The 25,929-nt window shown below is 35.1% G+C and overlaps 3 protein-coding genes and 1 long non-coding RNA gene across 5 annotated transcripts in view; 2 read left to right on the top strand and 2 right to left on the bottom strand.

The window, feature by feature from the left end:
* The window catches only part of LOC120283966 (anthocyanidin reductase ((2S)-flavan-3-ol-forming)), a 42,533-nt gene extending 39,715 nt beyond the window's left edge, over positions 1-2,818 (top strand). Inside the window, exons 1-6 of one of the 2 annotated variants that reach the window (XM_039290790.1) lie at positions 818-987; positions 1,077-1,243; positions 1,317-1,517; positions 1,605-1,764; positions 1,831-2,044; positions 2,492-2,818. In XM_039290790.1, coding sequence (XP_039146724.1) covers positions 882-987; positions 1,077-1,243; positions 1,317-1,517; positions 1,605-1,764; positions 1,831-2,044; positions 2,492-2,693 — 1,050 coding nt within the window. In that variant the 5' untranslated portion in view covers positions 818-881 and the 3' untranslated portion in view covers positions 2,694-2,818. Of the gene's footprint in view, positions 1-817; positions 988-1,076; positions 1,244-1,316; positions 1,518-1,604; positions 1,765-1,830; positions 2,045-2,491 lie in introns of those variants that run through there. The other variant, XM_039290791.1, reaches the window with a different exon arrangement.
* Positions 2,819-3,978: 1,160 nt separating this feature from the next.
* Positions 3,979-6,041, bottom strand: LOC120250292. Its single transcript, XR_005532980.1, has 2 exons — positions 5,406-6,041; positions 3,979-4,050 (listed from the first exon to the last, which is right to left on the bottom strand). It is a non-coding gene; the product is annotated as an uncharacterized LOC120250292 (long non-coding RNA).
* An 8,629-nt stretch (positions 6,042-14,670) lies between these two features.
* On the bottom strand, positions 14,671-15,078 carry LOC120250391 (dolichol-phosphate mannose synthase subunit 2). Its single transcript, XM_039259205.1, has 2 exons — positions 14,924-15,078; positions 14,671-14,844 (listed from the first exon to the last, which is right to left on the bottom strand). The coding sequence occupies exons 1-2, from the start codon at positions 15,011-15,013 to the stop codon at positions 14,686-14,688; spliced, it is 249 nt and encodes an 82-aa protein (XP_039115139.1). The 5' UTR covers positions 15,014-15,078; the 3' UTR covers positions 14,671-14,685.
* Positions 15,079-19,837: 4,759 nt separating this feature from the next.
* LOC120283985 lies at positions 19,838-20,473 on the top strand. The gene has a single exon (XM_039290810.1). It carries the CDS (start codon positions 19,838-19,840, stop codon positions 20,471-20,473), a length of 636 nt encoding a protein of 211 aa, XP_039146744.1.
* The last annotated feature ends 5,456 nt before the right edge of the window (positions 20,474-25,929 follow it).

Genomic DNA, 25,929 nt, shown 5'->3' with positions numbered 1-25,929 from the left:
CGACCCTATGTATACCCTCAAAAGAAACATATTTATGAGCGTTCTCCCACAACCATTCATTTGTGTAAATATACTGCTACAACATTAAACATATATAAATGGTGAAAAAAAAAAAAGCAATTATAAGTTTATATGCATGCTTCTAAAATTTTAATTCAACTACTTTGCAGGATATTTTGGATATTTTCTACAGTGTAGTAAATGATTAACTATGAATATTAGTGTTTTGAGCATCATAAACACTTTCTTTTTATGGAGATTTAATGTAATCATGAGGTTTTTTTTTTAAGTATATAAATGCAAAAACCCCAACAACTTAATATGGTACACTAAAAAGGCAGTTGAGGCAATGACTTGTTACAATAAATAAATATATATATATATATATAAATATATATAAATGGTGTGCCCATGAAGAATTTATGAGAGGAAATGACCACAACAACTAGCATTATAAACACCACATCCATCAACACCAAACCATCCCACTGTAAAAATTAGATCAATCAATGTATATGTACTGTTAATATCACTATTATAGCCAAAGCAAAACCAATAGTTTTGCATAAATCTCTGCAAAACTAACTTCAATAATTTTTTTAAAGACATGCTAGCATGCTAAAATAACAACTCTTAATTAAACATCAATTAAGCTCATTGGAACAACAACATCTTTTGTCCAACTTTCAGAAAAGTTTTGGAGAGGTTGATGGTGTTACACAGTCAAAGCTAACAGTCCAAGCTGAAATTTAGGTGTGTCTAACTCTAGTTCAGCAAAACAACAAACTATATATATATATATATATATAAATCACTAGCACACAGTTCAATCCAAGTCTGAAGTTGAAGACAAATATATACATATATAAAGATAAAGGAAGATGAAGAAGGCCTGTGTTATAGGAGGAAATGGTTACCTTGCATTGGCAATCATCAAACAGCTGCTTGAAAAGGGTTATCATGTCAATGCCACAGTTCGCAATCCTGGTTTGTATTCCAGTTTATTCGTTTTGTTTTTTAAATAAGCTGAAATCGAATAAATGAACACAGAATACATGGTGTTATTTTATGATCAGATGATTCTGCCAAGGTTGCTTACTTGAAGAAGATAGGAGAGATTGGTACCTTGAAGCTCTTTCGGGCAGATATGATGGTGGAGGGGAGTTTTGATGATGCAGTGATTGGTTGTGACTATGTCTTCCAAGTTGCTGCTCCGACAAATTTAATGAGTGAAGATCCAGAGGTAATGCTGGGATTCTATGTTTTTGATAAAAGATTTACCTGTAGTATCTGAAATTTGTGTCCTTCATTTGCAGAATGATCTGATCAAACCGGCAATTCAAGGCACATTGAACATCTTGAGGTCATGCTTGAAGGCAAAGACTGTTAAACGAGTAGTCCACACATCATCCGCGTGCACTGTATCAGTTAATCAGCAGAAAGGCATAGGTTATGTACTAGATGAAGAAGCCTGGTCTGACATCGACTACATGCTCAAGGAGAAACCACCAACTTGGGTAAAGCTAAAACATCAAATAAATCTCTTTACCTTCAGCCATGAATTCACAGCACCGGGAGTAACTGTTGAGTGGTTGAATTTGTAGGGGTACATTGTTGCCAAAACACTTGCAGAGAAGGAAGCATTTAAATTTGCAAAGGAGAACAAGATTGATCTCATAACCATAAATCCCACACTCATTATTGGCACTCCACTGAATGGAGAAGTTCCTTCACCGGTAAAACTGGTTTTATGCTTGTTTTCAGGTAAGACTAAAACACTCATAGAATCTGGTACTTGATCTCTCCCTCACTTGTCTTTTGATTCTGCAGGCGATAAGATGCGGATGGATATCTTAAAGATGATGCAGATGATCTCTGGCTCAGTCTCTGTCACACACCTAGAGGATACAGCCAGAGCTCACGTATTCTTGGCTGAGAATGACAAAGCCTCTGGTCGTTACATCTGTAATGCAGTGAACACAAGTGGACCAGAGTTAGCATCATTCCTCAACAAACAATATCCACAGTACAAAGTTTTCAATGAGTAGGCACCCTATTCTCCACTCTCACATGATAATTCTGAAAAGTTTGCAGCCCAACTATCAACAGCATGCTCTCTAAAAGTCTGAAGCCTAACACTAAAGCACCATCTCAATCTATCAGTTCTTCACCAATTTACCTTCAAGATGATTAATTTACTGCACAATCATACTATTATTACAACAATAATTATTGAATACCCATCCCTCAGAAATGATATTTAATATGATAATCGCTATTGCTACATACAGACATTGCCTGTAAAACAATAGGGATGGTAGTGACAACAATGACAAAATAATAGATGTAGCAGAAGAACAAAAAAAAGGTCATATGCCTGGCTGCCTGCATAATAATTTGAAGCATTTTGTCTTAATATACAGAAAAAGAAATGAGATCATACCTTCAGGTTTAAGTTAACACTTACTTTGATTCTTATGGAACCATACAGTGTTGTTGACTTACCTGGGCCGACCAAATTGAGCCTTTCATCAGAGAAGCTTATCCAGGCAGGCTTTGAATTCAAGTACAAGAGCTTGGAGGAAATAATTGATTCAATATTTGAGTATGGCAAGAGCAAAGGTTTTCTGTCAAAAAGGACTCCACCAACGACACTCGAGAATGACAAGTGCAAAAGCCTTCTGTCAAACTAGGACTCCACCATCAATGTGGAATTTAATTTCAACTGAAGGACATGAATAATTCTACAATTCAGTACTCAATAAGACAATAAAAGGAATAATTTCAACCGGAATATTTACCCAATCTTTCAGTTTCAGGCCATGCTTCTAGATGGCAAAAAGTATAGAATAAAGTATTTAAAGGACTGACAGCATGAAAAAGAAGGTGAATGAAATAATGGTTGAAATCATGCTTACAAGTGAGAAACACATCTTGTAAACAGAATATTCACCAAATCTGACAAATTATGAGACAGCTAAAGATGCTATTTTGTTCCTCTAAATTAAAACACTCAGTCAGCCAGAGGAAAAAGAAAGCAAGGGGATGCACTTGAACTATGTAACCCACAGAAAATCTAGCAGATGAGTACTGTTGGTCAGGGGGAATTATGATAATGACCATGATGAATATAGCATCCATCTAGGAGTTCACAATCTTTGTCAATTAAACATAAAACAATTCTTATATTCCTTTCAGACTAAACTTGGAAGAGAAGCTCAAAACAAAATTTTAAATTAGAAGCACAATAAAGGAAGCACCTGGCCTCAAAACATCATAGTGGTGTATGCAAGCAGAAAAGATAACAAAATCCAAGACAAATGACCGCATATCATGGCAAAAAGTTATGCAAAAGAAATAGATGGAAACAATTTTTAGAAAAATACTATTAACAAAATAAGAAATTGTGGATCTAATTGTAAGCTTGGTCCACATCATGGCACTACTGTTATCTGCATGAGAAACATTTTTGTAAGACCAAAACCCAAACTAAGCAACAGTGCTATCAAATTGGCCTGCGGAGATTTGAGCTCACCTTGCTTGGCAAAAGACTGACCATAATAAGATATACAATCAATCATTTCCAATAAGGAAAGGGTTGCAATGTACCTGGCGAATCCATGCAAGAATTATGGCTATCTTGATAAAAGGTGAATGATTATATATTTATACTACTTCACAAAAAGATAGTAGCACCGTGAACCTTAGAAGAAAACTAGAATAGACAAGAAAATAGCAATCTAAAGCTGGGATACAATTACATTCAAGTAGACAAAAAAGATGAAATTCTAAGATTATTAGCAAGGTAATTGATCCGTGCATACAAGAAAATGACTTGGGTCATGTAAAATCAATTGGATTTCTCTTCTTTCTCCTGCTTTTTCTTTTGACCACTCTCTTCCATTTCTCTGAGTTGTCTATTATTTCACCAGTTTTGACAAGGTAATGGACTCGCTTCCATCATCTAGGATTTTTGTGCCCCACTCTGCTTGCTACATTTTGTTCTTTTGAATAGAGCATAACATTTGAGCTGTGAATAACAGCCTCAATCTGTATCAGAAAAGATCAAAAAGTCTACATTTACATATTGCAAACACGCCAAGGGAAAAAAGGAATAGAGATGTGAAGAATAATATGTTAAATTCCTAAATCATTAAAATAGATAAAAGAAAAATGTGTAAATAAATGCCATGCTATGAGATGGAAGCTCACTAAGAAGATTTGGAGGAAACACCATAAGAAAACAAAATTAATTCCAGCATATTCAGAAAGGACAGAAATGTCACAGATCACCTCACTCAATAAAAGGTCCAAAATCTCTTACCTCATCCAATGTAAGTGATAAGTCTATGATCAGTAATTTAAATATCACGCAGTTAATTTGCTTTCATTCGAATGGTCTACTTAACTTTTGGGATATAGAATCGAGAAATAAGTCAAATAACTATTTGCTTCGTTCATTAAGGTCAGCAACATAAAATCTTTTGAGTGAGCCCATAAACCATAGGAAACTAGATGCTGAAGGAAATGAAATGAAAATTTCTTCAAGTTCCATTTATACAGTATAATGTTGAATTGGAGCATCTTAAATAATCTATCCTGATATAGAATCACCCCATTATAAGCTCAACTTTCATCAAGTACTCACCAACATCATAGTTAATCCCTGGCATATTTTGTTGCTTAATGTTCACATGCATGCAAAAGTCTTGTTCTTAACTAAACCACAGAGACATAATTTCATCATAATAATCTCCAGCAGCAAATGCCCAACTATTGTTCAGTAGTTAAGAGGATGATGCATCTATTACTCATTTGCGTATATTTATATTGACTTCTGGATCACATAGTAAGTCAAAAAAGTTATATACACTTATGCACAACTAGACACAGTACTATTACACATGCAGTTGTAAGTTGGAACTAGCTAAGTGCAAAAAAAAAAAACATTGGTAAATAGTTATATAGCATACAAGTATATACAAGTAAATATTTAGATAGATAGTATAACATTTACTCTAATTTAGGAAGCATTTTTTAATAAAAAAAATCAGAACTTTATAGGACTCTGAACAAATCCGCTAGTCTATATGAGTTGCACAATGCGCAATCATCTCTTTCCCTCATTTCATTTTCAGTTCACTTCATTCAATCCCTTTTAACTCGATTACTCCAATTTCCACTTAGAGCTCCTACAATTTTTTTTAAGCCCTAAGATGATGCAATTCATGTTTCAATTTCCGAATCATAAGTTTTCCAAAGTTTGAGATTAAATTTGGTTAAAGAGTTCCCAATGATCTAAGCTTCATAAAAAAGAACCTAGAATACCATGTTCAATCAGTCAAATAGTTCAGCAAGAATCATAAACATCAAGGAACGAAGACATGGAGAGAAAGAGAGCGAACCGGAGAGTTGGAGAGAGGGAAGGACAGGCGTTGGCCGAAGAAGGAGGTGGAGTTGAGGGAGAAGGAGACCATGGCGCTCTGAAGGCTTGCAATTGCCGCCATTGCTCCGGCCTTGCTTTCACTCGCGCTGAGGTTTCTCGTTTTTTTTTTTAAAAAGAACCTCGAAAGGCTGATATATTAAAGGCTGAAGAATACAAAGCTAAAGCTGATAACAAGACTGAAGAAAACAAATCTGAACCTAAAAATAACAAGAAAAAGTAAATATAGAAGAAAGATTAGGAGAAGTGGAAGCCGGCAGTAAGGAAGCTCTTCATGACCCAGAACGGGAGCTCACGGCCTGATAGAAATAGATTAAGAACATGACAATTGGGATTGATATTGGAAAGACAGGAAGCAGGATTCATCCAATGGGAAGGAGTGATATGAAGTGCAGGGTTTCCCAGCATGTTCGATATGAAGCGGATGTTAGATATATTGCCGGAGAATCGCCAGGAAATCGAAGGATTCATGTCAGATAAAGCATGTGGAATGAAGCTGCTGTTGGTGAATATGTGCTTGATCGGAGTATGAATATCCCAGGTGGACTGAATAGCTGCTTCAAAGTTGATCAGATCTCCAGAGAATGCATCATTTGCAGAACAGGAGAAACACCCTGCAAATGAAACATGGTAATCGAATTAGCAATGAAGAAACCGATGAGGAGACATACCTGTCCGGGTGGAAGTGACTGTAAACAAATAAAAATGGACCCTCAGCCCAAGAGAAGTTATGGCAAATAAGCTTCCGACCAAGAAGGTTATGGTTACAAGTAAAAGAAATCTTTGAGCGTGAGCCGGAGCTTTGCTCACAATCTCGTAACCATTCGAAAATTGTTGCTGAAGATAACATCACATCTATTTTTCCAGTGAAACCATGCACAAGTTGCAATGAGAGAAACCACAAAATGAGAGTAATTATAACTCGTGAGCCAAGCTCCGAAGCAAAGCTATCGGGAAAGGAGATAGATTTATTAACCCTCCCGCTAACCAAGCTCCAGACTTCCTGGATGAAAGGACAAGATACAAACAAATGATGAAGTGTTTCCACTGAAAACCCACAAAAGAGCACAAAGGATTATCAGAGCCCAAGATTCATTCTGAAAAAAAAGTCTGTAGTAGGGAGCCTACCCATAAAGAGTAACCAAATAAAGAACTTAACCCGGGGGGCAGATTTAATGGTCCACAATTTCTTCCAACCAGACCAAACCTCACTGCAAGGATCTTGAGTATTAAGCTTATTATAAACATTTGCAGAGAGATTAAGATTGCTGGGAGAAGGGAACCAAGCCCAGTGATTACGAGAAGATGAGTCAATAATACCGGGCTTGCAGGAATCAGAACTGCTAGAATTGCCAAAGAGAGCATTAAGACTACTAAAATCCCAGCAATCATTAAGGATAACACTCGCCATGGTCATATGATCTAAATTGTTCGACATATCAATAAAAGTAGGCATTAAAGCGATAGGAGTGCAAGAGTACCAAGGGTCCCATAAGAAGGATGCATTCCAAGGGTTCACGGAGATGATTTTGCAATGAGGTTTAAGTTGATTAGCAGACTGACAAAGACCTCTAAAGAACCACGAACATTTGGGAGGGACAGAATCACGCCAGAAATTAAAAGGCCCATATTTGAAACGAAGAATGTCGACCCAGAAAACATTATCATCATTAAGATATTTGAAAATGTGTTTGGCCATGAGGGAATGTCTAACAATAGAGAGATCGTGGATGCCAAGGCCCCCCTCAAACTTACCTTTAGTGATATTACACCAAGCAACATAAGGAATGCCATTTCGATTACCATTTTTACTCCAAAAAAATCTTCTAACAATTTTAGTGATCTCAGAGGTAATGGGATCAGGGGCAAAAGGATAAAGCAGAAAGGGGTATAGATAGGGATTAAGAGCAAAGAAGAGTTAATAAGGATAGCCTTGGCAGCTAAAGATAAGGAGAGATTAGTCCATCGGTTGCAGGAGCGAGTAATCTTGTCCACCAAGGAATGGAAGGTAGCAGACTCTAAGTTTTTTTTCGGAGAGATCAAGATCCCAAGATATCGATAGGAAAGCGATGCGAGGTGCAAGTTAAGGATAGAGCAAATGCTACGTCTCACTCTGGAGTTAAACCAAGTAGGGAAATATACCTGAGACTTCTCAAAATTAGGCCGCTGACCAGATATGTGAGAATATAACCTAAGACACCGCACAATATTCCTAGCAGCTGAACGAGAAGCATGTGTGATTAAAATAAGATCGTCAGCGTACATAAGGTGATTAAAGTTGTGTCTAAGATTGGAGCTAAATCCAGGGATCAGGCCTCGTCTGAGATCAGAATTAAGAAGATTGGTGAGGACTTGAGAAACCAGAATGAAGAGGTAAGAAGAAAGTGGATCACCCTGGCGCACACCTCTAGAGGAAGAGAACCAAGAAGAAGCAACACCATTGACAATGATAGAGAAGGAACAAGCCTTAAGACATGTGGAAATCCAAGAGATCCAATTGTTATGAAAATTCATTTTTTTCAAAATGGTAAGAATTGCATTCCAAGAGATAGTGTCGTAAGCTTTTTCAATATTGAGTTTAACAATCATCCTAGAGGGGCCATTGACATCATGCTCTAAAGTGTGAACAACCTCTTGAATGGCAATAATATTATCGAAGGAGCAACGCCCAGGAATAAAGCCAACTTGCTCACAGCCAATAAGCTTAGAAATAACAAGTTTTAAGCGATTGGCAAGGAGCTTAGTGATGATTTTAAAACAAACATTGCCAAGAGAAATAGGTCTGAAATCAGAGACTTTTTTAGGACAATCAATTTTGGGAATAAGAACGATAGAAGTTCTACCCCAAGAAGGAGGGAGAGAAGAGAAATCGAAAAAATGTTTGACGGCAGAGAAGAGAGAATCGCCAATAATATGCCAAAAAGCTCGATAAAACTCAACATTAAACCCGTCGGGACCAGAAGCCTTACCGGAGGGCAAATCAAGAATGGTGAGATAAACCTCTTCCTTCGAAACTTCACGGATAAGAAGCGAGTTGTCAACGTTTGAGAGGGTAGGAATATCATCAGGAATGAGGCCAGTGAGGTTGTGATCATGATCCGACGGAGCTGACCAAAGTTTAGCATAGAAATCTTTGAATGCAAGGAGGATGTCCGACTGATTAGAGACGACAACACCGTCCTGATTCGAGACCTGATGAATCAGATTAAAGTGAGTACGGGAATGATTAATATAATGGAAGAACTTAGAATTCTTATCTCCGTCCGCAAGCCAAGACATATGAGCCCGTTGAGCCCATCTGGTGTTACTTTGTCTATGAAGGGCTTCTAGTTTGGAATACAAATCAGAGAGCTGAGAGCAAGAGATGGGGTTATGGATGTTGCTTTCACAGTCTTGGATAGCGGATTCCGCCTGAAGAATATTGGATTCAATATTATTAACACCCGACCGGCACCATCTGCGAATGAAAAAACGAGAGCGGGAGAGAAGATGAGAGAAGGCATGCATAGAATTCCCCTGAGGTGTAAAATTCCAAGCGGAACCCACAGCATCGCGACAGCCTAAGAAATCAAGCCAAAAGTTGTTAAAATGAAAAATTTTCCGTCTGCTATAAGAATGGATGCTAATGTTAAGAAGGATAGGAGAATGATCGGAGAAAGCACGGCAAAGATGTTGGAGTTTATAAAACCGAAAAACATTGATCCATTCCAAATTAACGAGGTAACAATCCAGCCTGGCCCAGCGACGAGCAGGGCCAAGTTGATTGTTGCACCAAGTAAACTGAGGACCCGAGAAATTAAAATCAATGAGATTATTTAAATCAACGAAGTCTTTGAAGAAGCGGGCTTTACGGTCATAATAAGAAAAGTTACCACCCTTAAACTCCTGCCTCGAAAGAACAGCGTTAAAATCACCGATAATAAGCCAAGGAAGATGGAGTTGAGAAATTTTAGAAAGCTCGTGCCAGAGAAAACGTTGATAACGGGAAAAATTAGAGTTGTAAACGACGGAAACGATACAATTAGTATGATTTGGGGAAGAAACAACGATATGCAACGCACTGACGAGAAACAATGAGAGGGAAACATGACCAATGCTCTTATTCCAAAAAAATAAAAAAATGCCGCTGAAAAACCCCAGAGATTCAATAGCAGCCCAGTCCCACGAAGGGGAAAGTTTGATACGGAAGCGATCGAGGCGCTCAAAGTTAGCTCTGGTCTCCACGAGGCAAACCAGGGAAGGCTTGTAAGTACGGATGGCTTTTGAAGATGTGCTGCAAAGGGTGTGAGGCGCGGAGAAGCCCCTACGGCCCAACGTAAGATTTTAAAAGTAATCATAAAAAAACAATAATGGAGAATTAGGACAAGACTTCGGGAAGGAAAAAAAGAAGAACAGGGACAGTCAGAGAAACTACAACCGGGTCAAGGACCAGCGACGTCCATCTCCATCCTTCCCTTCTTCGGAGAAGAGCAGGAAGAATGAGAGCTTTTCCTGATGAGGGCATCACGCCGGACTTCAGCCTGATACTGAATAAGAGTCATATCGTCTTCTGGTTCATCATCTTGAGACATGCCATCATCGTCGGATTCACCATCATCGTCAGAGTCAATATCATCATCAGGGTCACCATCACTGTCCTCATCCATGATTTCTTCGTTGAGAGCAGCGGACACCTGATCGACAATGAGGAGATGCGGAGATCTCTCAGGCTGAGAGGGTCGGTGTGGGGGAGTATGAAGGGATGAGTGCAAGATGGGAGGAGGAGAGTTTGAACGAATGGAAGGGATGGATTTTCCAAGATTCTGAACGGAAGGAACAAGACACCGCTTGTCAGGCCTAGGAGGAACGGACAAAAGGGCAGAATTGGAATTGGGAAGAGAAAGTGGGGTTGGCAAAAGATCTCGAGGACGAGTATTGCCAAGCAAATCAACGGTTGGCGGAGAAACCGAAGAAGGATCAACGGTCGAAATGGGAGATGAGGGGATGGTTTCCAGAGCAGTCGCATCAGAGTTAATGGGGGAACAGTAAGTGATATTGGGATTACGCGAATGAGTCTGACCGAGGCCAGACCGGCCACCACGTGTCCCACCAAAAACTGAAGACCGAGGCGCACGATCCTCGGGACTCACCACGGCAGCAGTGCTGCTAGTCTCGGGATTGACGCGGACGCCTCCTCCTCGACCGCGAGCACTGCCTCGCCGACGAGTGACAAGGAGCCAAGGTCCGAAATCAGAGTCGGGAACTACGGAGTTCGGAGCCTCAACAGTGACCGGAGCAGGAGGGATGGACGTCGAAGAGTCGTGATTGCCTGCTTCGTCCACCTGAACAGGGCCGCCCCCTACCGCCTGCTCTCTGGTAACCAGAGAGGGTGGCTGAGGTGAACCTTTCACAGTGGAGAGCGAAGCCGGACAGTTATTCGAACCATGACCGATAAGGCCGCACGAGTAACAGAAAGTGGGTAATTTTTCATACATGACGACCACGAAAACACGATGGAAGTCGTCGCCCAACCAAAAGCCACGGCAAAGGGGTTTAGATAAATCGATGTCAATGCAAACCCGGGCAAACTTCGATCTAGCAAGTGTGGATGTAAAATCATCAACTTTAATGAGAGTACCAAGCTGACCGGCAATAAGTTTCAAAGCATCAAAATCCCAGAATTCTACCGGAAGGTTATGAAATTGTACCCAAATAGAGGCAGACTGCAATTTGGAGAAAGAGGGTTCAAAGAAAGGCCGCCAGGGAGACAGTTGCAGAATAGAACCATTAACGGACCAGGGTCCCTCAGTGATAAGGTATTGCATAACATGCTGAGAAGAACAGCGAATAAGAAGGAAGCCATTAGGAAGATCGGAGATGAAGACCTCGCCAACGTTGGCCCATTTCTCAAGGAGAGACTCGCGAACTTTCTCGAAAGGAGGCGATTTGCCGAAGAGCTTCCCGTACAGAGCAAACTGGAACCGACCCTGAGCTTTAGAAAGGATATCGTTGTTGATTTTAACGAAGTTGTTTGTGGTCTCTTTAAGCTTTTGGAGAAGAAGAGCATTATGAAGAGGAGAGCTGTTAAGGTAAGGAGTGGCAGCAGCGGCCATTTGAGCCCAAGATTTCTTGGGAGGAGGAGGAGAGGAAGGACCGGCGGGAGGGTGGACGGGGTGGGGTGGTGATTGGCCCCCGCTTGCCATGGCAAGAGGGGAGACGAAAACAGGGAGACAGAGAGCAACACACAAGAAAGCAAAACGGTTTTTGATGTTAAAAATGCAACCAATTTGAGACAGACAGGGAGACAGAGGTTTCTCGTTGGTTTGTTTTGAATAATACGAAGCAGCAGATTGAATGAAGGAGGGTATTTATGCACATATAACCCTGTAATACTTCATAATTTCATATATATATATATATATGTGTGTGTGTGTGTGTGTGTGTTTTACAGGGTTGTTTATGAAAACTAACTCTATTATTATTATTATTATTATTATTATTATTATTATTATTATTATTGTTATTGTTATAACCAAATGACTATAGGCATTATTTGGTTGACTGGAATGTGGGAGTTTTGAATTTTTGAAGTTTGAATTTATTTATTTTTAAGAAATATGTAAGATATAATTAGAATACGTTGAAGTTATAATTTTCTAATTAGTTATTGATTTTTATTAATATTAATTTATGTATTTAATTTTGTTAAAAAAAGATATATATATATATATCTTATTTCAAAGTATTCCAAATTAGGAACTCAGTTTTAAGCAGCAAATAATTATAAATTTTAGTTCTTTTCGTCTCCCCAAAATAGACCTTTTTTGTTATAAAATTTGAAAATTTTGTGCACAATTTTGTTTTGGCTCCTGTATCCATAAAGTTACAAATAAATTCTAATTATTTGACAAATTAAAGGTTGTTACTACTTCTAAGTGGTATATTTACATATTATATATATATATATATATAATATTATTTTTAAAAAAATTGGATAAACACTTGTGCTAATTGGGAATACAGGCACTCCTTTTATAACAGCTTGGTTCTCAATATTAAAAATGGAGGTAAATTTATAGAGAAAAATAAACAAGCTAACCAAAATATGACTATCAAATAGAAGCTACATGCAGTAGTTTCATTCTTTTCTTTCAAGAAGTATACAAATAAATATCAATAAATGAATAAAACACAATGAAGAGAGCACATTTAGAACCAAATATTTCTCTTTGACATAGTTGCTCATACCATCTTTGGCAAATGTAATTAAGATGAGACCTCACAAATTCCAAAAGCTGTTTATGCTGAGAGGATACCTGGTTCCTAAAACACATCGGTAGAAGAACTTCATTTATAGAATAAGTAGTATGATTAAAACACGACATAATCAACGTCCTCAAAGATTGGAACATCTTCCTTGCAATATTCATTCTTTTGATCTCACTCTTCATTTTGGTTCAAGATTATGAGTACAGTGCCATGATACATGAAAGTGTTTCAAGTTTCAAAAAAGATAAGGACAGCATACAATTATGCATGCCAACCTATACAATTTAAACTCCTAGAAATCAAAAGAAATACGTGACGAGGTTTACATTGTTCTCCAAACATGATAGGTAACAATAACAGCAATATGTTTCGATACATGACAAATTCACGTAAAGGATCACAATATGGTGAGTTGTGTGACATGGTGATTGTTATCGGAAAATTTCAACATGAGTGGTGGAGTTTGACCAAAAAATCAGATAAGAAATTATCCATCAAGAGACTAATATGAGACTAATATGGGTGGAAACTTACAAGCAAACACCACAACCAAAAAATCTCCCTCATGGTGAGAAAAGAAAGTAATGCACAGCAGGCACATCTATGTGTATGTGAATCATGTGGTAAAGGTCAAGCAAACAAAAGTTTTCTTGATTCATGTGCTTCAAATTGTTGTATGAATTGCACATTTGTCAATCAATAGAACTTGTGAAGAAAATATAATTTCCAGTTCATTGCCATGTCTTAATTTAATTTTAGATCATGAGACCAGGAAAGAAATTGCATTCATAATTTCTTGCAGAGATAACAGAAAATTAATCAAATACTCGGGAAAGGTCAGTCCCAAAGCTTTATCCTGTCCTAACAAATATTTGGTCTCATTCAAGAAACATCAAAAAAGTTCATTCAAAAAGGGAAGCATTAATACAATTTTATTAAACAACAAAATGTGCGTAAAAATAAACAATGGAAAAATCTGAATGAATGCCATGAGAGAACTGTCCTTCAGTCACTAGTTCCAACAAGTATCTTTGAAATGTTCAAGGGAGATGACTTTCCTACCATTACTGAATATGATGCTCAGACTATATAAAGAAAACATTCAAAACACCAAACTCTAGTTTTTAATAAACAAAAAGCCTGCTATTTCAAAGAAAATATTTAATAACCCCTCCTCTGTTTGCTATAATTACAATTTACGCATGATGCCCTAATCCAGTTTCCAACTTATTGTAGATTTACCCTCTCATCAAACAAACAAATTGCTTCTAAAAATATCAGATTAAACTAGGTGACATCCTCATCTTCTCAGTGATTATTCACTAATTAAAAAAAAATCACTCAAGAATTTTCACTTATGGATGATCGTACACAAATTTAATATCATCAACACATTCATGCAATGTACAATGATCAATACCTAAGATTAGTCAATCATTTATCCATCAGGAAAGCTCTATATCTTTTATGGTGCATAAACCTTGTAGAAATAAATTAGATAGATTAAGCCACATGAATTGCCATGTTGGAAGGAGGTGTCACAATGAATAAATTCATGTAGTTCAGAGGCTAAAATGAATATTTTTTTTACTATATAGGTTCCTCCTTGATTAACAGTCTCCTAGCCATTAACCAGATATAAAGAACTATCAAAGCATGAAAAATGTTGAAAGTAGGCAACTACCAACTAAAATCAGGCCAAATAACAGTTGAAAGTAGCATGTTGCACAGGTTGGCAAGTTGATAACTTGATATATGATCATATCTATTGGCTCAGTTTTACTCTCAAACATTCAGAAACAAGTCAAATACTAAGTGAGAGCACTAATACTGAGTCATAAATCATAACACCCATTCAAACTTGTCAAAAATTAGTATAACAAAAATGAAAATATAAGCACAATAAGATAGTAATTCACATTAAAATTTCTTCAATTGTGACAATCTACATTTCACAGTGCAATTAAAGTGTCAAAAATCAACAGAAATTTTCATCAAGTTTGTTTCTTTTTCGCCTTGGATTTCAGCATGACATACCCAACAAAAACGCACAAAAAGCAAAGAAGCGCAACTCCAGCAAAAACAGGGATCAAGATGGCAAACTCTTGCGGCAAGAAATACCCATGAATGAAGTGATCGGTCTCCACAAATGGCTACAAGAATCACAGACATTCACCATGAAATCACACGCCAAAAACGTCGAATCAAAGAGAAAAAGAAGAAGAATCGTACCAGGATGATGACCCAGAAGGTGTAGTAGATGAAGATGGTGAGGCTAATGGCGGAGAGCAAGAATCCCACCACCTTGTCCGCCAACTCCATCGAATGAATTCCAAAAACTAGGGCACAGAACGAGATTTGTTCAGGAACTCTGAATATTGGGATCGAATCTCTAATGAAAAAACTACCTCACTTTTTTATTTTTATTTTTTGTTTTTGCAATCATACCCTTAAAAAGTTCGTAATTACGTTTATAATCCTCGACAACACTAACCAGACTCATTTGCAAGAACGCCCTTTAAAACTTTATTAGAATAAATAATGATTAGATTTTTCCTAAGCTGTGTCTATTAACTAAGTTTTACTTTTTATTTGTTTTCTAAAATTTATAATAAGGAAGTTAAGGAACAGCATGGCTATTTTTTTTTTTTTTTTCAAATAACATACATACTGATATTTTTTATTTTAAAAAAATGAAATATTAATCTATACATATTATTAAAGTAGATGTATAATCTACTCCGGGAGCGTTTCAAGAAAAAATTTTAATTTTTTTAATAATATTTAAGTTTTTATTTATATTATTTATAAATATTAATAATTGAAAAACATTAATTACACCTAATTATTTAAGTAATAAATGTCCATAAAATTTTGAAATCTAAGGTATAAAATAGTTTCTGTTTAATTATATTATTTTATATATGATATTGCCTCAAAACTCTTTACAAAATTTTAAAATCTCCGATGTGAAGCAAGAGAAAATACCTAGTTCTTTTATTATGATCGATAAAATTTAATTTTAATAATAAATAAATAAACAATTAACATATCACCAAAATTAATGGTTTTTTAATTTCTTTTTTTTTTTTGGAAAAATGAGACAAACAAGAATAAGTTTTATTATAATAATTAACTTTTTTTTGGCACAGAAAAAAAAATTAATTAAAATAATATTTTCGGTTAAAATGGTGAGATCACATTAATTAAAAATTTCAAACAAAGCCTATAAAATAAATAAACTTTAAAAACCTTATGCTACTTGTTTTGTAAACATTATAAAAAGAGAAAACATCAACTGCGAATGTTTATAGAATGTCCGCAGTTGAGCACAGTATCAATTAGGGTGTACAGAGAGAGTTAATTGGAGTTCCATTCAACGGCTTGCATCAACACTCATAGATTTGAAAACTATGAACGTACATAGATAATTCATACTCTTATAAAAAATACTCCTATAAAATTACACACAAAACATGTTATTTGTAAAATTAATTTATAGAGCTTTTAAATGTTGAACACTTGCCTATAAAATCTAGGGAGTTTTTATTTTATATTATTATTTTTTTTAGCAATGTGGACAAATCACTTTAAACATGCACATATTTTTTATTATTACATCTCCACTGAACTACCATGCATTAAAAAATAATCAATGTATTGGAAAGAATCAAACCTTCCATTTCCCATATGAGAGTCTGAATGTTTTAACTGCTTGACTATCACCAACATGACTAATAGACTTACATTGCACAATAATTTTACAATAAACAATATATATATATAAGTAACATGTTTTTATTATGAGTAACAATACATGAGTACATGAGTAAAAAAAAAACACCGGGTTCAAAAGAAATAAGTTGCCGGTGCAAAGGCTGGGACAACACTCGGAAATTCATATTCCCTGGACAGAGAAAGGGAACGCATGTAGTTATTATTTTTTAAAAAAAAATTGCAATTTTTGGAACCAATAACAAAAATTGATGTTTCAAGGAAAGTACTCACTCAAAATATGCTGAGAGGTTTAAGGTTTTATCACTCAAGCAAACTTTTTTTTTTAAATATAATATTTAATTATTTTAATGAATAAATTTAATAATTAAATTTTTTAAATTATTTTAATTTTGATTAATATTAATTAAAATAATAATAATTTTTAGATAAAATTACCCATCAGTCCCTAAAAGTTTACGGCTTTCTCGATCAGTTTTTTTCAATTTTTTTTATATTTTTCTGTCCCTCGTTTTTATTTTTATTATTTAATAAACTTTTTTTGAGCTTGGTTGGGACCGTTGGGTAGCGCTCAACCCCTCAGTTTTGATAATTTTATATAAATTTGAATTTAAAAATAAATCATTTAAAAAACATAGACTTTTTAAGTTATAAAAGATTTGGAGATTATTTATACAATTAAAAAAATTGGAGGGGAGTCCTTTTTTTTCTCTCTCTCTCTCTCTTTTTTAATTCTCTTACATTCTTACTGCATACTTTTATCCTTAAATCGTACAACATTCATCATAAATACACTAATAAAAAAAAATTAGCTTGCTATAAATTTATGAAAAAAATAATGCACTAGTAAACATACTTATAAATAATGCATTGAAGAATATAAAATTCGGAAAACAAAACTATGCATACAGGGATCACAAACTTCAAACTCATTACCATTGTTTGCTGTAAGTGTAATATCAGACCATGAACTCAAAAAATGCGTTTATCTAATCCACAAATCTAAAAATAAAATAAAATAACACCAAAATAATCATTATTAGTTCCATAATTATTCTTAAACATACCTTTTAATACAAGTACTAATTGGAAATTCAGAAATCAAATTGACTAAAAAGTTTTCAAGGATCAATAATATTTTATTTATGCCCTCATTGTTTATAAAAGTTTTTTATATATATAAAAATGACAAGCTCCATGACACCTCCCTCAAAGAATAGGTAGGTACATAAATTTATTAGTTACAGTAGTTTAATAATCCGTTGAGATAAATCCCCTACCATACAATTTTCAAAAGAAGAAAATACTATCTTTCTTTATAGGGGGTTTACATAAAAAATCAGTAAATAATACTGAACAATAGTAATGAATATATTACATGAATAAGTTTCAAACAGCATCTAAGAAAGGTAGGGATGTGCAAAAGCCTCCGTGGAGCAAGGAAAACCACTAGTGCTTTTACAACCTATTTAGTTTTAATTGAGAGAGAATATAAGAAAATCAATCAATAAAAATATTTAAAAAAAAAAACAAAATAGGTGGCTATTTGACGAAAAATGCATGCAAGCCCTTGAACTAATAAAAATTAAAAGCTAAAACAATATTGAAATTTCAATTAATTATTTATTTAAGAAAAAGGAAAGAAATTGGAAGGGAGAGCGCCGCCGCACCGGAATCCATCGTCCCTATCTACGCGAAGAGGCGTACGCGCCGATCCAGCCCTAGATCCAGAGCCGGTGCGATCCCGGCCACTCACGGCGGCCTTGGCGACGGCGACGCCATCCTCATAGACGGCGGCAAGAGAGGGCCTCCACCTCGCTGTGCGAACCCTGGGTCTGGAACGCATGGTGTGGCCGGAGCGCGAGGGGATCGACGGCGCTGAGTTCCAATCATCGGAGACGAGTCTCTGAGGCTTCAAAGGGTCGTGTACGAGCACTGCGTCCCCGCAAGCACATGGCCGGCGGCACTGCACCAGCTCCACAAGCTTCTTCATCCTCTCTCTCTCTGTGCTTTCAGTAGTGTTTCGCTATTTTTGAATTTTTATATAGAAATGGTGATATATTATGAATTGACAGTTATGCCCCTGCCGGCCGCCTTGTCAATAATTAGTTTTTTTTTTAATTATTTTTTTACAAATAAGATAAACATTATATAATGTATGTTAAACAAGTGTACATACGAGGAGTTAATATATTAATTCATAAATTTTATGATCTTATAATCGTATAATCATTTCTTTCCTGTGCAGGGCTTTCACTATTGTTATATAATATGAATTGATAGTTATGCCTCGCAGAATGTTTTGTTGATAAACAAGTTTTTTTTTTACAAAGTGAATAAAAATAAATCAGAGATATGTATATATGAGAATTTAATACCTTAACCTGTATATATCCTCAGTACCTCACCATACATGAGCTGAGGTTTAAAGTTGTTCTTTAGCAAGGACATATCTTATGAAGGGATTAATGTCAATAAATGATGAGATCCTTCTTATAATAAGAGTATATTTTGGATTATATTTTTTTTTTAATGGGGAGTAGTGTTGTTTGATTTATTAGATAAATATTTTTAAATCGTGTAGACATGTTTGAATAGATATTTTTATATTAAAATATTTAACGGTAGTTTTGTCACAAGATTTAACTCTTAAAATCAGTTTTATTAAAAAATGCTCATCAAAATAATACAAATATCCAATTTATTGTAATATCACACTATAAAAAATATTCATATGTTGTCACTTATTGTTGGATTATTAACCAGAGTTATTGTTTTTTTTTTTTTTTAGTGAAAGGATAGAGTGATGATGGAATCCAACTCTTGAGGCTCAGTTGTGAGTGAATTATTTTAATTTAAGCTGTTTATGAACCTTGGTCATGCCATTTGTTTATCTTGCAACTCTTTTACTAAATTAATGAGTCTTCTTCGATCAACTTCAATTTGGTCAAAACTGTCAAATTTTCTATGCTTATTTTATACACAAGTTTTATTTTCAATTACATGATCCTTCAAGTGCACCTAATTTTCCCATTTGCTTTTGGTTGAGTTTTTTTTAATGTCATGATGATTACATTTCTTTTTTTGTATTTTAAAAAACATATAAATAAAATATGCTCATATACATTTGAATCAAATGGGTTTTTGATTGGCCATTGCCACACTAAAATGTTAGCAAATTTAATAATTAGTTAGATTTGATTAGTATCTATCGTATCTTTTATGTTTTAATAATATTGTTTTAGTTGTTACGATCTGTTATCTGTTACAACAATTAGATTTATTTTATCATTTGTATAGATTAAAAACTTCGTGAGTAATAAAGATTGATAGTTTTGAGGCTTCTTCTTGAATATCATTTGGTATCAGAGAGTCTACGATCTAGTTTTCCAAACATCAAAACAATCATCAATGGCCAATGATAATTTTGTTCAACCTTCAATCCCACGATTTGATGGTCATTACGACCATTGGAGTATGCTCATGGAGAATTTTCTTCGGTCCAAAGAATATTGGACAGTGGTGGAGTCTGGAGTTTTAATGCTACCAGAAGGTGCAACTGATGCACAGAAAGCTGAGCATGATTGCTTGCGGTTGAAAGATTTAAAAGCAAAGAACTATCTTTTCCAAGCGATTGATCGGGCTGTTTTGGAGACTATCCTATGTACAGATACATCAAAGCAAATTTGGGATTCACTGAAGAAGAAGTATCAAGGGAATGCGAGGGCTCGACGGCAACAACTGCAAAGTCTCAGAGCTGAATTCGAGACTTTACAAATGAAACTAGAGGAATCTGTTTCAGAATACTTCTCCAGGACAATGGTTATAGCAAATAAGCTCCGAATTCATGGTGAAAAAATGAAGAATGTCACTATAATTGAAAAAGTTCTAAGGTCTATGACAACAAGGTATAACTATATTGTCACTGCCATTGAAGAATCTCATGATCTTGATGAAATGACCTTAGATGAACTTCAAAATTCACTGCAAATACATGAGCAAAAAGTTAAGAAACAGGAGAAGGAGGAGCAGTTGTTGCAGGCATAGATGCAGGCTTTACAAGTTACAACAAAGCCTAGTGCAAGAAGCTTTCAAACTTGGAAGGGGAAAAGAGCCGAGAAGGTGAACGAAGGACAAAAGAAGCTGCAATTTCAAGACAAGCAGAAAGGAGAAAGTATTAAAGGAAAATCAAAGGCTCATATCCAGTGTTTCAAGTGTCATCGATATGGACACTACAAATCTGAATGCAAGGCACGATTTTATAGGCAAGTGAAGTCCAATTTTGCTGAGCAAAGAGAAAAGGAGGAAGCAGAAGTTTCTTTACTAATGGTGTGTCATAACAAGGAAGCAAATGCCAAGGATTTATGGTATCTTGATACGGGATGCAGTAATCATATGTGTGGTGATCGTGAGGCATTTTTCCGAGCTAGATGACGCTTTTTTTCGATCATCAGTTAAATTTGGTGACAATTCACTTGTAGCGATCAAAGGAAAAAGGAAAAAGTGAAAAATTCAGACCAAGGTTGGTCAAAATCAGTATATTTCTGATGTGCTCTTTGTCCCAGATTTGAAGACAAATCTGCTTAGTGTGGGGCAGCTGCAAGAAAAAGGTTTTGAAGTTGTGATAAAGGATGGTGTTTGTCAAATCAAAAATTCAAGTCTTGATTTGATAGCAAGTGCTCCAATGACTAGGAACAGGATGTTTCCTTTGCATTTGCAGAATATAAAGCTCACTTGTTTGACTGCTAAGCAACAAGAGTTGGCTTGGTTGTGGCATTATAGATAATGTCATCTGCACTTTGGAGGCCTACAGAAATTGCAACATAAACATTTGGTAAAAGGGTTACCATCAATTGATTTGCCAACAGAAGCCTGTGAGGACTGCATTCTCAGTAAACAACACAGAGAATCTTTTCCTAAAACTAGTCACTAGAGAGCACAACATATTCTGGAATTGATCCACACAGATATTTGTGGACCTATCACTCCAACATCTAATGGGGGAAAGAGGTATTTCATCTTGTTTGTTGATGATTACAGCAGAAAGACATGGATTTATTTTTTACAGACCAAGTTAGACGCATTAGATGTGTTAAAAAAATTCAAGCTAGAGGTCGAGAAAGAAACTGGCAGAACTATTCAGATGATTAGGTCTGATAGAGGTGGAGAATTTACTTCCCAGCAGTTCAGCAATTTTTGTGAGGATCATGGGATCAAAAGGCAGCTAACAGTTCCATATTCTCCACAGCAAAATGGAGTTTGTGAACGAAAGAATCGAACAGTTCTTGGTTTGGTTAGAAGTGTTTTGAAGATGAGTGGCATGCCAAGAACATTCTGGCCTGAAGCTGCGGCTTGGTGCATTCATGTGATGAACAGAAGTCCAACCAGTGCTGTAGAAAGAACACCTGAAGAACTATGGAATGGAAAGGTACCTGCAATTCATTATTTCCGTGTATTTGGTTGTATTGCTTATTCACTAATCCCTGAACAAAGAAGAACCAAGCTTGATGACAAGGCATTGAAGTGTGTTCTGTTAGGAGTGAGTGAAGAATCTAAAGCTTATAAATTATATAATCCTATTTCAAAGAAAATCATTATCAGCAGGGATGTGTTTTTCAAAGAAATTGAGTTTTGGCCTTGGAATTCTCCACAAGAACAGCACAGAGAATCAATTGCAGTCATTGATGATGATGATGGTTCAGAGGAAACTGTTTTTGAGACACCAGTAACGTCCAACACATCACAACATTCAACACAAGATCAATCTGGAGGTGAAACAAGTTCAAGACCTTAACGGCAAAGGCGTACACCAGTATGGATGGAGGATTACTGAAACTGTCTCACAGTTGGCCCTTTTTGCAGATTATGATCCAGTTAATTATGAAAGTGCTGTAAAAGAGGAAAAATGGCAAATAGCAATGGAAGAAGAGATATAGGCCATAGAGAAGAATAACACGTGGGAGCTAGTGGATTTACCAGATGGTGAAAAAGCTATAGGTGTCAAATGGGTTTACAAAACTAAGAGAAAGGCAAATGGAGAAGTAGACAAACATAAGGCTCGACTAGTGGTTAAAGGATACATACAGGAACCTGGAATTGATTATACAGAGGTGTTTGCACTTGTAGTGCGGCTAGATACAGTAAGAACAGCTTTGGCAGTAGCAGCAAAAAATGATTGGCCAGTGTATCAACTTGATGTAAAATCAGCTTTCCTGCATGGTGAACTAAATGAACGGGTATTTGTTGAGCAACCACTTGGTTTTATTGAAGCTGGACAGGAGCATAAGGTCTATAAGCTTAAGAAAGCCCTTTATGGATTGAAACAAGCTCCTAGAGCTTGGTATTGTCGGATTGATACATATTTTTTGAAGGAAGGCTTTATTAGATGTCCATATGAACACACTCTCTATGTTAAGCAAGTTGATGGGAAGATATTGATAGTATGCTTATACGTGGACGATCTTCTCTATACTAGTGATGATATTGATTTGTTGAAACAATTTAAATTATCCATGAAGTTGGAATTTGATATGACAGATCTTGGTATGTTACATCATTTCCTAGGCCTCGAGGTTACACAAACTGGTGATGGCATTTTTGTTTGTCAAAAAAAATATGTTGCTGAGATACTTGATAGGTTCAAAATGACAGCATGTAATTCAACAATTACTCCAATGGATAAAGAAACCAAGTTGATGAAAAATCCTGGTGGTCAAGAGGTAAACAACATTATGTTCAAGCAAATAATTGGAAGTTTGATGTACGTCACAGCTACGAGACCAGATATTATGCACAGTGTAAGTTTGGTTAGTCGTTTCTTGGAAAATCCGCAAGAACAACACTTGATAGCAGCCAAAAAGATCTTAAGGTATTTGAAGGGTACACAAGATTTCGGCATATTTTACAGAAAAGGTGTTCAAGGTCAATTAACAGATTATGTAGACAATGATTTTGCGGGGAATCCTGATGACAGAAAAAGTACTACTGGTTATATTTTCATGTTTGGCACAGGAGCAATAGCTTGGAGTTCAAAGAAGCAGCCGATCGTGACATTGTCTTCAACAGAAGCAGAGTATGTTGCAGCAACATCAGGTGCCTGCCAAGCTGTTTGGTTGCAAAGGATTCTAGCGCATATGAAAGCAGAACAAAAGGAAGCGACTATTCTATATTGTGATAATAGCTCAGCCATAAAACTTTCCAAGAATCCAGTGTTTCATGGAAGATCCAAACATATTCATGTAAGGTTTCATTTCTTGAGAGAGCTGGTTGAAAAAGGTGATGTAAAGTTGCAGCATTGTAAAACAGAAGAACAATCAGCAGATATATTCACAAAACCCCTGAAAACAGCAACATTCATGTATCTAAGGAGTAAAATTGGTATCATGAGTGAAAGTGATCTTCAAGACAAGGACGGTGTTTAGCAAAGCTTCTTTAAACTGAACAAGTTCAGTTTAAGGGAGGGAATGTTAGCAAATTTAATAATTAGTTAGATTTGATTAGTATCTATCGTATCTTTTATGTTTTAATAATATTGTTTAGTTGTTACGATCTGTTATCCTGTTACAACAATTATATTTATTTTATCATTTGTATAGATTAAAAACTTCGTGAGTAATAAAGATTGATAGTTTTGAGGCTCCTTCTTGAATATCATAAAACACCTTTTATTTATGGCTTAACTCCTATGTAAAAGATTAAAAAATTGATTATTTATCAATATATTATTTATGTCCAGAATGATTTGTTCATATTGTTAAAAAAAAAATCTCTTTGATTAATGTGCATGCTTCAAAGTTCAAACTAATGTATACATATGATTGCAAATATTCATCAAATTAGCTAAACAACATAAACAAAACACGTGTCAGCAGAGCACCAATGGGATGCTGGAGCTTGATGACACAATTCGAGGAACACCAAACTTCCTAGAAATTTTAAATTATAAAAGAAAAAATATTTTAAAAATAACTAAAGTTTTTTAATAAGTTCTACCAAAAAAATGAAAGCAATAAATAAGAAACTCCATTTACGTTTTTTAGTCTTTGATTCATTGGGTTTTTTTTAATAATGAATTCTAGATTCTAAATTAATGTGAGTGAGATATTACAATTTTATAAAAAGAGTTTTTTTAACCTGTTTTTTTTTTTAATTTTATATACATAAAAATTTAAATTTGTGATCTTTTGTTTAAAAGACCTATGCCTTTATCATTTTTTTTTTTTTTATAAAAGTGGATAAATCACTGATGTTTTATCACTTAGATAGGCTCCTATCCATGATTTCTTTGACTTTTTGCAACAAGTCACCCTATAGCATTTTTTTTTCCATAATAATTACCATTTTTATATACATCAAACTAATTTGTTTTAATACTAGTAATGCAAACGTGATTTTACCGATAAAATAATTTAAAGCTATTTTTTTTAATTCAAATATTTTACTAATAATAATAATAATATTTTTTTAATAATTAATACTTCATTAATTGCCACTCTAATAATAATCAAAATATTAATAAAAAATTTAAAATAATTTTTATTTTAATAAATCTCATGTTAATAATAATAATTCTAATTTCAAATAATATTTCTATTTTAATAACAATTTTTATTAAAAAAATAAGGTTAAAAAAGTCACAAATAAAATATTTAAATAATTATAAAAGAGATAAGGGGTTAAAATGTAAAAAAAATAATTTTTTTTTTAAATTGCCCAATCAGCACATGGGTGCTTATTGGGTATTGATGTGATGACCCTAGGGTCATTTTGACAAATAAAATGGCCTTAAAGCCATTTGGACAATATTATTAAAAAGAGGGTTAATTTGGGAAAAAAAACTTTTTTTAACCCACCAATTGAGAAAGTTTCTTTTAAGATGTTCAGTCATTAATCTAGACTTCAATTTCTGGCTAAAATCACAGTCCTACTTTAGTTAACACTATAAATATAAAAATATATCATCTTTAATGAGCAAAAAGATTGAATATTCATCATCAGTAATGTGTATTTACAGATGATGTGTAACATAACATCCACTATTTGTGCAAGAAGCAGGTGGTGGATATTGAGGTAGAGTGCAAAATGAAAAAACTTAATTTGTTTGTTATATGACTATAGTGACACATCAATTATCTACGTATTTGTATATTCTCTTAGGTGGCGTTTGGTAGGATGTAATTCTAAATGCAGTGAATTTTCAGTTACAATGTAACTGAAAATACTTAGATTATAAAATACAGTGCAATAAAATCTTATGTTTGGTTGGATGTAACTGGAATTATTGTATTATAATTCATAATATTTTATGTTTATTTGGAAAGATTTGTAAATCTGGAATTAGAAAACACATGTTTGGTTGGATGTATTTTGCAATGTTTTCAAAACCGGACCGGGAAGTGAACCGGCCAAACAACCGGATCATGGGTCAATCGGTTGGACCGGATGACCCGATTTGGTCGAACCGGATGATGTAATAATTATATATATATATATATATTTATATA

The sequence above is a fragment of the Dioscorea cayenensis genome, chromosome 19, assembly GCF_009730915.1.
Source record: "Dioscorea cayenensis subsp. rotundata cultivar TDr96_F1 chromosome 19, TDr96_F1_v2_PseudoChromosome.rev07_lg8_w22 25.fasta, whole genome shotgun sequence".
In the NCBI taxonomy this organism is placed as follows: domain Eukaryota; kingdom Viridiplantae; phylum Streptophyta; class Magnoliopsida; order Dioscoreales; family Dioscoreaceae; genus Dioscorea; species Dioscorea cayenensis.
The sequence above is the reverse complement of the archived record's forward strand: the minus strand, read 5'-3'. Positions and strand labels throughout refer to the sequence as shown.

Coding starts and splice junctions, on each gene's coding strand:
- LOC120250391 (XM_039259205.1), bottom strand. CDS start 15,013: ATGGAGTTGGCGGACAAGGTGGTGGGATTCTTGCTCTCCGCCATTAGC. Junction 14,845..14,923: donor CCTTCTGGGTCATCATCCTG/GTACGATTCTTC, acceptor TGATTCTTGTAG/CCATTTGTGGAGACCGATCA.
- LOC120283985 (XM_039290810.1), top strand. CDS start 19,838: ATGGCCAATGATAATTTTGTTCAACCTTCAATCCCACGATTTGATGGT.